The sequence below is a fragment of the Sinocyclocheilus anshuiensis genome, unplaced genomic scaffold, assembly GCF_001515605.1.
Source record: "Sinocyclocheilus anshuiensis isolate Anshui unplaced genomic scaffold, SAMN03320099.WGS_v1.1 scaffold1451, whole genome shotgun sequence".
Lineage (NCBI taxonomy): Eukaryota > Metazoa > Chordata > Actinopteri > Cypriniformes > Cyprinidae > Sinocyclocheilus > Sinocyclocheilus anshuiensis.
In genome coordinates, this window is record NW_015538060.1 from 738776 (window position 1) to 753394 (window position 14619).

At 35.1% G+C, this 14619-nt stretch overlaps 1 protein-coding gene across 1 annotated transcript in view; it reads left to right on the forward strand.

The window, feature by feature from the left end:
• LOC107683488 (succinate--hydroxymethylglutarate CoA-transferase-like) overlaps window positions 1-13307 on the forward strand; it is a 98988-nt gene extending 85681 nt beyond the window's left edge. Inside the window, exon 9 of the mRNA XM_016479546.1 lies at window positions 13103-13307. Coding sequence (XP_016335032.1) covers window positions 13103-13177 — 75 coding nt within the window. The 3' untranslated portion in view covers window positions 13178-13307. The remainder of the gene's footprint in view (window positions 1-13102) is intronic.
• The last annotated feature ends 1312 nt before the right edge of the window (window positions 13308-14619 follow it).

Here is a 14619-nt window from a genome sequence, read left to right on the forward strand (position 1 = left end):
CCACTTTTGACACAAAAGAGGAACGCGTGATGTCGATACCAATCCCGAACTGGACTCATACATCGGTGCCCGAACCTCAGAAACACCTGGCAGGTCAAAATCTCAAGTGCTTTGAACAGATGCATTCATGGCACATTGTATTCATGCGGTTGCAATTAGATGTAACAGGAGCTTAAGTGGGCCATCTGTAAGAAATATAATGAGCCTGGTTTAGACAAGCGTTTGGATCAAATTCCAACTTGGATTACGGTGCAATCAGGGTTGTAAACTATTGTAAATGTGATTCATTGAATTCATTAGAGTGACACATTTGCACGGAGGGAAAAAGCGGACGGTAGGTCTCTCGAAATGCTACGAGACGGCCTTTTATCCCTTAATGCGATGTTTGTATCGCAAATCTAGATGATATCTGTGATCTTTAGACCTGTCAGAATGTTCCAGAGAATTGATTTATGTAATATGGACCGAAATAAGAGCATTAAAAACTAGATCGAATCATGAATAACCACTTTAAGGGTATGATTCGGGTTTTAATGCAACCCTGTTTGAGTAAGCTTTGCATGTTATTCTCTTTAACTCACCAAAATTTGCCAGAACCTCACATTAGTCTGATCAGTTTGATACTTAGAAAGAAAAGAATCTGTGTTCAGTACGGCTTCTCTGAAAACCAGCAGGACACATCTGGACTATATTAGGTTTTCGTCCCAATAATTGATGGTCTCAGGACTTTAGTTAAATAGGCTCTGGCTGAATACAGTTTAGCGTGGCACTATAATCCGCACGTGACCTGTGATTACACTTCTCTGTAATAACTGTATGACCTAATAAGCAAACAAATCATTGACAAAACAATGAAATGGCATTAACGGTGCAGTGAATGTTTGCAGCGGGATTGTTTCGGGGTCGAGTATTTTCCAGTGAACCCACTGCTGAAGCACTCACAAAGAGAAAAGCACTAGACACTCTTTAGGAAATAATGCAGTTGTTTTCCTGCCTTGGCGCGGAGCTCCCCGATGACGTACACTGACCGTGGCGAGTTCATATATTAGTCAATACAGTGCACAGAAGTCCATGGAGAATTGTTGATTCTGTGAGAAATTCTTTTAGTGGTATTGTTTGATCTGTGAGAAGGGTTTTTATATACTTTATTTTGTGCAGAATCATGTGTTTGCATGTTTCATAACTGTACTCTGAAAAATTTTGGTTTCTAGAAAAACTCTTGTTGCAAATATGCAACAAACAAGTTCAGATTCCTGTTATTTAAACCACATTTGGTAGTTTTGACCCCAGATATTTTACCCTAGTATTTTGTGCTTTCGTGATGATGAATTTAAATGTTTTGATATATTTGAAATATTTACATTTTCATATATATTTAAATATATATATAAAATGAATTTAATGTTCTGCACTTCTGTTTGTTTGTTTTTATTTTGTTTATTGTATTGTATAGCTTTATTTTATTGTGTTTTTAAAGAAGTTTTATTTCAAATAAATGCTTCTTTAAAAAAAAAAAAAAAAAAACTTTCCATTCATTAACTAATCCTGAAAAATAAAAAAATGAAGCAGCAGAACTGTTTTCAACATTGATAATAATCAGAAATGTTTCTTGAGCGGCAAATCAGCATTTTAGAATGATTTCTGAAGGATCATGTGACACTGAATACTGGAGTAATGAAGCTGAAAATTCAGCTTTACATGATAGGAATAAATTACATTTTAAAATATATTCAAATAGAAATCAGTTAATTTAAATTATTTCACAATATTATTGTTTTTACTGTATTTTTCATCAAATATGAATATAAGCATAATTATTTTAGTGATGCTTGCTAAGGTAATGAATATTTAATTTTTTTTTTAACTTAGGTTCATAATTGCAAAAATTGTTATTGTGAATTGTATTTGTGAAATATAAACGATACATCAAATCATGCTTATTGTTGAAGACAAGTGCACTATTAATGTTCTAAGCAATCAGATGTATAATATCCACATGGTGGATGATAATTCCATAATAAAATCCCATAGATTTATTAGTGAAGTTGATACTCAAGCCAATCTAGAGACCACACTATTTACACTTAGTATATACTGATCGTCTTGCTTAATCAAACTTTTCAGCAAACATCTGAATGTGACGAGTAGTGTTTGAATTTCATCCATATCATCTCACATATGATTTTTCGCTCGTCTGTTGACTGTAAAACTCCCAAACTTTAGAATGCTGACACAATGCCATTGGAGAGATGTAAAGTTTATGAACTGTCTGTGGCCCGAACAACCAAAGACATTCACACTTGGCCAAGTCACGTCTTGAATGCATCTCAAGTTATTGGATTGATATCTGTCTCAAATGCTTATTGTAAAGCATTAACACTTGGTCTTTTCATGATCAAATAGCCTGTAAAATGCACGAAGTGACAGACTGTGACTGAGACTGTGACTTTTTATAATTTAGCCATTAAACACCCTAGCAAGCACCTTGAGCACCTTAGAAACTGCTTTGTAACACCCTGGCAGTGTTTTGCCTTCAGTGCGGGTTGCCAGGGTTGATTTCATCTGTTGCCAGGGTTGACAGCACAGGCGGATCGGTGGTTTAGCTAATTGTTTCTCCATGTCCACTTCTGAAGCAAACTTTCCATACCGCACTCTCCACGTTAAACTCATACATTTGATCTAAATTTGAGCTGTCTTGCATTTGTGAGTCACGATCTGTCTGTGTTAGATTGTCATTACAGTTGCATTGTTTTCAGAAGACAGCATGCAAAGTTTCATCTTAGTTCTAGATGCAGCTGTCGACATTGCAGACTCAGTTTGGATTTGCATACTAAAAGCAAAACAAATAATAACCCTGGAAAAAAATAATTTTAAGTAATAATAAAATACATTTGAAATAAAGTCTGTGTGTTAAGTGGATCTAACCTTGTTAGAAAAATGTTCTTTGTAATTCCTCAGAATTCAGAGTTTATATCTTCCAATTGATTTTTCTTTTAATTCTGAGTTTGTACCTTACAATTCTGAGAAAATGTCAGATAATTGTGAGATAAAATTATTAACAATTATTTTGATTTTCATCCTAATGCGAAACAAGCTTCCATACAAGATGTGTTCTGATTTTATATCTCATATATCTCTCAAGTTAATTTCTTGTGTTTTGAGTTTGTTTATTGCAATTATTAGATTATATCTCACAATTCTGAGTGTATTTCTCATATTTCTGAGTTTGATTCTCGCAATTCTGAGGAAAAAGTCAGAATAGTCAGATAAAAAGTCACAATGAGTTTGTTTTATCCCATTGCGGAAACAAGCTTCCATACATTTTAATTTACAATATTTCAAAATATTACTATTATTTGTAGTGTATCTTTGCTCAAATAAATGCAGACTTAGTGGGATATCTAAGAGACTTCTTTCTAAAACATAAAAAAAGTCAATCCTGGGAAAGAAAAAAATAAATAATAATAAATTATAATTTAAACTAAGTTTGTTTTTAGGTGACGCCAGCTAAATTTATTGCATATATATATATATATATTACAAGCGCTCTAATTGACATTATGTGTTAATTAGAACAAAGAACAAATGTTCTTTGTAATTCTTCAGAATTCTGAGTTAGCATCTATTTATTTATTTAAATAATAGCATTTATTTATTTATTTTTCCCATTTTTGCAGTTGAGTTTATATCTTGTAATGCTGAGTTTATTTATTGCAATTCTGAGAAAAGAAAATTCAGAACTGAAAGAAAAAAAGTCGCAATTACCTTTTAAATTTTTTTTAACCCATTGCGGAAACAAGCTTCCATATATTTTAAATTGCCATATTTCAAAATATTACTATTATTTGTAGTGTATCTTTGCTCACATAAATGCAGACTTAAGTGGGCTATCTAAGATATTTCTTTCTAAACCAAAAAAATGGTCAACCCTCGGAAATAAATACATAAATAATAATAAATGATCATTTAAATTAAGCCTGTTTGTTAGTGTATCTTTGCTTAAATAAATGCAAACTTGGTGGGATACCAGAGATAACGTCTTTCAAAAACATTTTAAAAATTGGGAATTTATACGATATAATGAATTATGTTTTAAATGAAGTCTGCATGTTAGGCGCGTCCAGCCAGATTACTTGCAAAAAAAATAAAGCAAATATCAATACAATCCTGCCATACAAGCACTCCAATTAGCATTACGTTATACATAATTACAATAAATTCCCTTTGTAATTCCCAGTCTGCAGTAGTCAACTTAACGCTCTGAATCCCATAACTCAAGCACGCAAACAGTATAGCATATATCACTAGTGCTTGACAACGTGACACCTAATGACTCCGTGTAATAGCTCCTTCCTCCTTCGATCCATAGGCAGCCGCTGATTGCTTTAACTTTCATGTCAGCTTGCGTACACACCGCATTGACTGTCATAAAATGGAAAGTGTAAGTGTAATAAATTCTGATGGACCAAAAATAACACATGTATGATGTTTAAATTAAAGCCATCGATCAACGTTTGAGCCTTATTATTTTTTTATTACTCCTACGCCACCACAGCACTCCAACCGTCGTCTCTTGAAGTGCAGAGCGGCGGGGGGAGGAGAACCGAGCTCTTTGGATGAAAGAAGGCCTCGGAGGCAGCCATTAAACGTGAGAGAAACACAAATAAACAGACCTTTTACAGCACACAGACACAGTGATCTGGTTTGAAACCACACGGCAGGGGCAACAGGGCACACATATGGAGCCGCCGTGCCAGGCACTCGCTGGCACATGCGCCTTTATTGCTCGACACAGTGAGAGTTTAACAGACGGTCGCAGGTTTCAGGCTTCAGATTTGGTGTCCACATGTCTCACAAAACTTGAAATGGCTTTGTGGGCCTGCCAGTTTCGTTTGATTATTTAGTGCTGTCCACCGAAAAGACGGAAGCCACTGTCAGATTTAATATTTAGTTATGATTAAGTTGCGAATTTATAAGCGCTCGCTACAAAGGCTGTATTGATTTTGGGGGTTGTTTGAGATTAAAGCCACTTTACAGTTCAGAGAAGTGTAATTGTGTGCCTGTGGTTATCACAGATTTTTCATTACAGGAATGCAGAGTGACGGAAAAATCCTCCATAAATTTGGCCTGCTGTTGTACTGACTACTGTTGCACTCAATAGAAGGAATAGTTCACACAAAAAATACGTTTCTATTGTTTACTAGGGCTGGGTTGACAATTTTAATGATCTCGACATCGATTCTTAAATCCCAAGATTGATCTTTTAGTCTGTGCTGCTTTAATTGTGTGAAAACAAACTTCACTAAACATTGTTTGTAGTCCGCCTGCAATAAGATTTGTGCTTTCTTACTGTTGATATAAAACAAAATCTCAGCTTCCGAATTCTATCAATATTATCATGATATTCAAACAATAAATGCCTTTTTGTCACTCTTTAATGTGGTATGACAGATTGCTGTAGCCGCTTCAGTTCAAGCGGCACGTGAACCGATTTCTCTTCCTCTTTATTACTAGTTATAGCATGAAATAAACATGAATGAACATCAGAAGGTGTTGAAAGAAACTGTACAACTTAATGAAATAAATCACATCTCATCGATCAGTGTTTCAACCGCGGAAAGATTGTGAATCAGAATCTAATCAAATTGTGAAATCTGTGAAAATACCCAACACTATTGTTCACTCATCCTCAGTCTCACGTACACCTGTATGATATGTTATTTTTCTGTGGACCATAAAGCGAGACGTTTCGAATCTTTATGCATTTCTTTTCCATGCGACAATTCATAGTGATCACATCTATCAAGCTCCAAAACAGAAAGTAGTCCGACTTGTGCACTATATTTCAAGTCTTGTAATAGCTTTCTCGAGAAGTACAGTGTTTAAAAGTTTGAGGTCAGTATGATTCATTTTTTTTTAAGAATTTAATACTTTTATTTTATCAAGGATGCATTGATTTGATCAAAAGTAACAAAGATGTTTATAATGTCACAATAGATTTCTATTTCAAACAAATGCTTTTCTTCTGTGAATAATTGTTCACTGAAAATCTGCTGTGGCTCACAAATGTCATTCTCCATTTTTGATATGAACATTGTCCATTTTCTGGCATATTTGAACCATGTTTGATTATGAAATATGTAAGAACAAATGGCGGTTCAGCTATATGTACATACCAGAATATCAACAGAGATTTCCAACGAACTATGTGTTAGAAGTTGTTTTTTATATATATATATATATTTTTTTATTTAACAGAACACAGATGTAAATACGTTTTCAGACCTTCAGTAGATGGAAAACATTATCAACTTTCAGGCTTGTCCTTACACACAACCAGAATATAGACTTGCAGATATTGACATGAACCACTTAGCAAACATCCAGAACACCAAAACAACCTTTTGCACATGCAGACACCACTAATGTTTAGTGTATGTTTTAGTTGATTTTGCTGAAAAATGTGATGTATCTTTCTTACAAGAGATATTTCTTGAACATATTGAGTGTTTTATTTCCATTTCCAGCTCTAAAGTGTGCTGAAACAATTATGTATTTTTGTAGGCCAACACAGAAGTTCACATAACCTGGTTCCCTCAACAAAAAACAAATAGGATTTTCCTTTGGCATTTTCATATTGCAGAAAATAAGCTCTGTGACTAGCAAGTTTGATTCTTACACTTTTTGTTCATCATTATTTGAAGCCTAAATACAATTGTAGGCCATAAATGAGCTATACCACAGTCACATGACACCATTGAGCTTCCAGCAACTCTTTCAGTCTTTATTTAAAACATTTTCCCTGAAAGTTTGAGTTAAAATAGTTTGCAAGAGTGTGATTATGAATACAGTGAGGCCATAAAAGCAGACTAGTGAGTAGATGAGTTTACCTGTTTGATATGATGACATTTAATGTTCCCGACAACCTCTGTAGTCCCATTGAAGAGCTGTTTAGCAACCGCCTTTATTTTAAAAATCATATGGGGGTATTATTACTGATGTATTTTATGATGTAGAATAAAACATGAAAATATCTTGAGCTTGTGTTAAACAGGTCTTATTTCAGGCATTTAACCAAAAACTCACCGACTTCACGATGATGGAACTGAAAGTGCCAAAATGTGAACTCGCTTCCAGGTTTTGTCTTTCAGAAATTCGTCATCCCTGCAGCGCTCTATTCTTATCCATCAGCCATCAACACCTCTGAACTGGTCCTTCCTTCATCTGTCTGTGTGCTCTCGTAGAGTTAATGATGCTGAAGGGTTTGAGCGCATGAAGCACTCAGATCTCTCTCTGTTCATGTCAATCCACAGAGCTTCTGACGTCACTCAGGTCATCATATTCCTAGGCAAGTCACACTGACCGAATAACTCATAAAGGAGAAACCATAAGTTACCCAGCCTGCCTCCTCCAAATCTGTAAAGTGAGGATGTGGCAAGAAATCTCGCTCTCTCCCACATTGAGCACGGACGGCATCAGAAGGAAACTTTCCAACCATTCGTCTTTTAGAACCGTGACAGAATCACGTCTGTGCATAAAGTCATTTCAGCTTGTAATGTGTAAGCATGTGTGATTGTTGAATTATTCCACATGTTTTGGGTTTGTTTACTGGGAATACGACTAGTTTGATTTCTTTGCCGGCTTTTGAGATTTATTATTAATTTTGAGTGTAGTGAATCAGTCAGTATTAAATGACTATTAACACATTAACATATTGTAATATTACATAAAGTCAGTTTACACATTGAAGCAGGGTTGGAAGCTACTGTAAAACTGTAGCATAAGAGCTAAACTACAGGTGAAATACTATTTGAAAAAGTAGTTAGCTACACTGAAGTCTACTAACAAAAAATAGCAATTTAAACATTTAATGTTTGATATAATTAAAAAAATTATGTTTTTAAAATATTGCACAGTATTAACTTCTTATTTACTGAGCTGTTAAATGAAATCACTTTTGCACTCGTGCTATTCGGGACAAAAACAACACTTATGTGATATTGCTTTTGCTGCTCGTGTGATATTGCTTATTATCATATGATATAAATATGAGACAAAACCTCATACAGGGGCATTTTTTTACCCCAATATCTCAACTTTTAAGGGCATATAACTGCATTTATGGACATTACATAGTGAGTGGCCCTGCATCATGTTTGTCAACAGTCAACTGTATTAAATGTAAGATGACGTGCAGGTGCTTTAACTGCATGTAAATATTTTAATCGTGTTATTTTTCCATAACTAATTAAGCAAATTAATGTGTTAAACTGACAGCCCTAATACATATACAGTATATATATATATATATACACTCTAAAAAATGCTGGGTTGTCCACCCAACAGTGGATCCAGGTGCCACAGCCTCTATTGTAATCTGCGTATCGGCGCTCAGCTGTCGACGTGATGCACCAGGAATCTTGATTTGTCAGACCGGGCCACTTTCTTTCAATCATCCACGGTCCAGTCTCGATGATCTTGGGCCCATTTCATGCATTGTTGGTGATGACATGCAGTTAGCATGGGGACACGACTGGGTCTTCGACTAGCTACGCAGGCCCATACGCAGAAGGCTGCGAAGAACTGTGTGCTGTGACACATTGCCCTGGTCACCACTGTTGTAGCTGTTGGTGATTTGTTGCACTGTGGTCCTGTGGTCCTTTCAGACCCCAACTAGCAAGTCAAAGGCGACAGTAGCAAGGAACACAAACTCTGTCAAGTGACAGAAATGGAGAAAAAAAAAGCCTCGGTAGAAAGCAGGCGCAGTCAGAGATCCAGTTTTCCTCTGGCCTAAGCGATTGAACACGGCGTGATTCATGATTCCTGCATCACAAGTCAGATTTGCAGACTGATATTCTCCAGCTCCTTCTGCTTTGAAGAGTGGGATACGTCATGCTGGCATTAAGTGGGAGAGAGCTGTAGTCTGTCCAGCAAGTTGAAATATGAAAGTACAGCTGCCGTTTAACCAGTAGAAGACAGCTGGCTTATCAGTGGCCATAAGCACGATGATCATGCATCTTGTTAAGAAGATGATTAAGAGAACCTGTCTAGTCGTCGTTGTTTAATTTAATTTTGTTTTGTTTCAGATAAAGTTTTATTTCAAGTAACTTTTTATGGTTTTAGTTTTAATTAATTAATTGTATTATTATTATTATTATTATTATTATTATTATTATTATATAATATAATAGCTTGGTTATTATTTTGACTGCTTTTTTGCAGTCAAAATAACACATAAACCACCCAAGATTTATTTAAAGATATAGAAAAAGAAAAAAAAAAAAAAACTTACTCTGGGTATCACAAGCGACTCAGCAACTATATTTAACTATATTTTTGGAAGGTTTTAAATGTGATTTTATGTAAATCATAAAAACACAGAACCTTCATAGATTCACATTAAAAAAAAATCTGATAATAAGGCAGGTGGCAACTGGTAGACTGGTAAACTATAGGACAAATGTCATCTGTCAGGAGCTAACAAGTCATAATAGCAACTAACAAGCAACTAAAACATCTTAACATACATCCAAAAAAGTTCTTATACTCCTTAAAGCTGATAAATACATAAATACATTTTCATTGTTCATGAACATCCATTCAAGCTGTAAAACGCACACATTCAAAGGTGTCAATTTCTTGCAGCTTATAGCTTGTTGAAAGTCTGTTTGCTTGTTTCTGTCATTGGTCATAGGGTCACCTTCATCAGTATGGGACTGTGGAGAACCCCTCTGTTCTGTCCTGAAAAATGTAATTCCACCAGGTCCATTACTAAGCTTTTCCCTGGAAAACACATCATCATTATCTTCTCTTCTTTTTTGACTCTGTGCTTTCTCCATTATCTCTCCTCTATCCTCTATTAGCATTTTCGGTTCTCTCCAGTTGTAACAGAGCCGTCTGTTTTGAAGACTCCGTCTGATTCTTCATGCCGTGCATCATCCAATTGCCCCACAAAATAGCTCTGCTGCCATAAGTCTCCTCCACCTTTCCTTCCTCACTTCACCTATTTGCATTTCAAAAGCACACAGCGGATATGTTGATGATGCACACACTGACTGATGTAGTTGCATGTATGGCTCAAGACTTCATGGCCAGGAGCCCAATGATTCAGCTTGATTTAACTGTTTCCATATTGCAGCTTGTGATACAAAAAACTGAGCAAAGCCTTTCTTAGAACCCAGAATTGAGCCTTTTGTGATGAGTATGTTCAGACTGACTAAAGCATTATGCACACATGTTGGACTTTTACAGTGATTTCTGCCATCTGAGACTCAATTTGAGATTTGTTTTCAAAAGCAAAATTGGAAGTCTTGAGTCGTTTTAGCATGCTCACCAACAGCCGATTAATGGCATTTGCAATAAGTCGTGTCATTTGACAGACTTCTGTCAGTGTCCGAAATGTTTTGGCCACATTCCTGTAGTGTGACCATGTGATGCAGCAGGAGCCAATGGAAGCACAACAGTTGATTAAATAATCAGGTGTTTCTTCACCTGAAATAGATTTCAGCTATTCCTTTTTGTTATATGAAGGTCACATTGAAACTTACTTTTTACTATCGTTTATTTTGCGACTTACAGTGCATTCAGGCTATACATTTTTTTTTTTTTTACCAGTATGTAAATATACATATACATAAACATCTACATATATAGCATTTGGGTTTTTACTTTGTGAAAATGTTTATACATTTTTTTTAAATATGACTTTTGTCCCAGTATTGCCCATTATAAATGTATTTTATTTATTTATTTTTGGTTGAAAGTCAAATACATACATACATACGTAAAATTATTATTTAATTGTGTGCATTTTTTAGGATACATAACATATTCATCTGTGAAAGCCATGAGACAAAACAATTAATAAATACATAAAAATAAAAATAAATCACCACAGAATGGCATTAAGCACAGATTTGCAATGGTGGAAATGACACTGTGGTGGGATTTTTCATGATTTTCGGAAAAATTGCAAAAATGACAATTGTCCTGTAATTCATGTATTGTGTATCCACTAATAGACATTGCTAGTGGACAACGAAAATAATTTCATATGTGTGTGTGTGTGTGTGTGTGTGTTTTAAGACACCCAGTCTTTACAACTGCCACAGAAGTTAGTTAGAGAAAAAAATCAAAGCAAGCATGTATGACCATTGACATCCTGCAGTCTGTCATGAACCCTGCCCAAGATCTCATTGCTGTCATATTGTACAATCTGACAACCAACAATCGTAATGGACATCATTTATTGTACAGCCGGCTCAAGAGGCAGTGAAGAAAAGAAGGTCGGTTGAAGAAAAAAAAAGAAGAGAGAGAGGAGATTGGATGAATGGCTCTCTAATCAGAAGCCACATCACATTACCCATGAACGCATCATTCAGACGACCCTAAGAGAGAGATACTCGCCACGCATCCAAACTGCCTCTAAATAAAGCATGATATCGTGCAAAGCTCCTATCTCACAAAATCTGGAACTTTCCCAAGAAAAGTCAGAAAAGTGCACATTGAGAGAGTATTGAGGGAAACATTGGGGAGGAGAAAAGAAAAGAGTGAGGGAGAGAGAACGCAAGTGTGTCATCCACGTCTGGTGGTCTGGACATCATCTTACATAACTGTCTGGCTTCAGCTCAGTGACATGAGAACCTATAGCGCTAATGACACTAATGCACTGTGACAGACTACATAGAGCCTTGGACTCTGGTGGGACCGATGCCGGACTTTGAGTGGCATTTGGAGTCTCATGAGCCAAACCGAACAACGGAAAAAGATGCCAACTCCGGCACATCATCTGTTTTCATATACATTTCCTTTCATCTTTACCCACAAAGAATGTGGTGGATTAAAGGAATAGTTCAGTCAAAAAAGAAACTTCTGTCATCATGTACTCACTCTTGTGTCGTTCCAAACCTGTATGACTTTGTTTTTTCCGTCGAGCACAAGACTGAAATTTGAGAATACCCTGGCAACTGTTTTTAATATAATGAAAATGAAACAGGACGGATACTGTCAAGCTGCAAACGGAAAAAAGCACCACAACATTATCCATATAACTTGTGTACTTTATTCAAAGTATTCTGAAATCATGTGGTAATTTCGGTCACAGGACAATGACTTTTGATGTCAGTGATGTTCTAAAATCAGATTTTCCAGAAATAATGACATTGATTTTGGTGATAACTTCCCATATAGTTACTGAATGGCTTAAAATACTTTGCATATATTGTGTGAGTCGTATTTGCCACTTTTAGTGGTACTTTTTTTCATTTTGAACCCCCAGTCTCCATTTATAGTCTTTATATGGAAAAGAGCAGCCAAAATATTCTTCAAAAATTCACAGGAAAAAAAAAAAGTTTGGAAAGATGAACTACATCTTAAACTACAGTTTAAAAGTTTGGAATCAGTGATATATATATATATATATATATAGTTTTTGTCTCTTATGATCACCAATGCTGCATTTATTGGATACAGAAAAAAAAATAATGATAATAATAATAAATAAAAATAAATAAATAAAAAAATACAGTAAAAACAGTAATATTGTGAAATATTATTACAATTTAAATTAACTGTTTCTATTTGAATATATTTTAAGATGTAATTTATTCCTGTGATTAAAGCTGAATTTTCACACTTCAATAGATATAGAGATAAAATATAATTTTTATAACATTATGAAAGTCTTTATTGTCACGTTTGATGAAATTAATGCATCTTTACTGAATAAAAGTTTACATTGCTTGAACAGTAGAGTAATTTTCATATTTAGGTGAACTGTTCCTTTAAAACTAAAATTTGTAGAAATGTGCCTAATATAAGTATAGCTTGGAAAGATATGTTTGTAAGAACAAACAGAATGATGATTGACAATACATCAGTCCACCCGTGACAATCCATTATCCTTTGTAAATCTTGAGCTGTACAGCCTTGTTTTTCTTGGGTAAAACCAAAGATGTCTCTGTCTTTAAAAAAGTCAAAGGTAAGATGGCAAAATTTGTGTGGTCTTTGTGAAGACAGTGAGTTAATAGCTTAAAGAAAAGGAGTGTAAAAACCTGGCATGCATAATTGTCTCTAGCTCACATTCCTTTTTCTCCATTCCCAGGTTGCTCACAATGGCCTTTATTTTGGAAATGGACCACCCAACATCAGGAAGAATAGCAGTGCCAGGTTTGTATAGAATTTGCTGTTGGTGAAGTGCAGAACATTCTCTGCCATTCCCATTTCGATCATTTTTAAGCATGTATTTCCAAGGTAAAACTGAAATGTGGTGTTCTTAGGAACCAGGGTTGAAAATTAATGGGGGCTTATGGCAAAAATGCCACCAATATGAACAAAAATACCCCACAAATTCAAGATAAAGGGACAAAAATTGCCCCTGCATAATTAAACTAAATCTATTATGGCTGCCACAGCTAAAATTAAATATGAAAAGTGTTCATAGAATTACATTTAAACCTGTGCACGTTGCATCAGATTGCTTTTTTACGCATTGTTTTTTGCAGCATTAAGCCTTATAACCAATCACACACATTTCTGAATGCAGTGGCCAATCAGAGGCGTTTAGATTAGTCAGCGCTGAAGACGCCAGAGTTGTCTTCTGTGCGCACGAGAGATTTTCGCAGCTTCAGTGATTATAACGGGAGTTTTTGCATAATTTGCTCTAGACTACAGGGATTAAAGTTCTCCGTCGCGACGACGAATTTCCGTTAATTGCAGCAAGTCTACGACGGATTTCCGCCAATTGGCAAAAAATGAGGGAAAAAGAAACATGTAACGCGTTGTTGTTGTTCTGCCGGCTGGCACACCAAAAATCATCCCCGCCACGGCTGCAGCTTCTCACTGACAACATAGTGATGCCGCTCGCATCATTCAATTTTTATCCTATAATTCCAGTTATTTAAATCATTTAATATTTCTGTATTCAAAATTGTGTATTTAAAACATTAATCTCCACATGAATGTATGAATTTGATTGCACTCATGCCACCTCTGAGCATCATTAAACATGTGAAAATGTACCTACAAGCCACTTTTGTGTTCTTCTGTGCCACCTCTGTAGTACAAATTATTTTTTTATGAATACTAATTTCATATGATTGGTAACTTATTTGTCTTATTCTACTTCTTATTATATTGTTCTAAATATAAAATGTAAAAAGCTTATAAACATACATTTTTGAATTTGACAGATGAAAATCTATTTCATCAACGAAAATAGTTCCAAATATAGTAACAGCTTAGCCACTTCGCATCTCTAAAAGCAAACACAGCTGCGTTTCATTCATTCAATGAAAGTGCGTGTTTGAACAAATCTAGTGATTCAGTGATTCATGATTACCCATTAATAAAGACAGTCACTTGCTTCATTCCTGAATGAATCAGCCGTTCGAACGAATCAATTGAATGAATGATTCAGTGATAAAATCAGTGACTTGCCGCCAACTGCTGGCGGATTTAGTTTCATTTTTAGGATATAATTTTGGTTATTTAAATCATTTAATTTCTTAATATTTTTTATTAATACTAATGTCATATGATTGGCAACTTATTTGTCTTATTCTACTTCTTATTATATTGTTTTAAATAGAAATTTTAAAAAGCTTATAAACATACATTTTT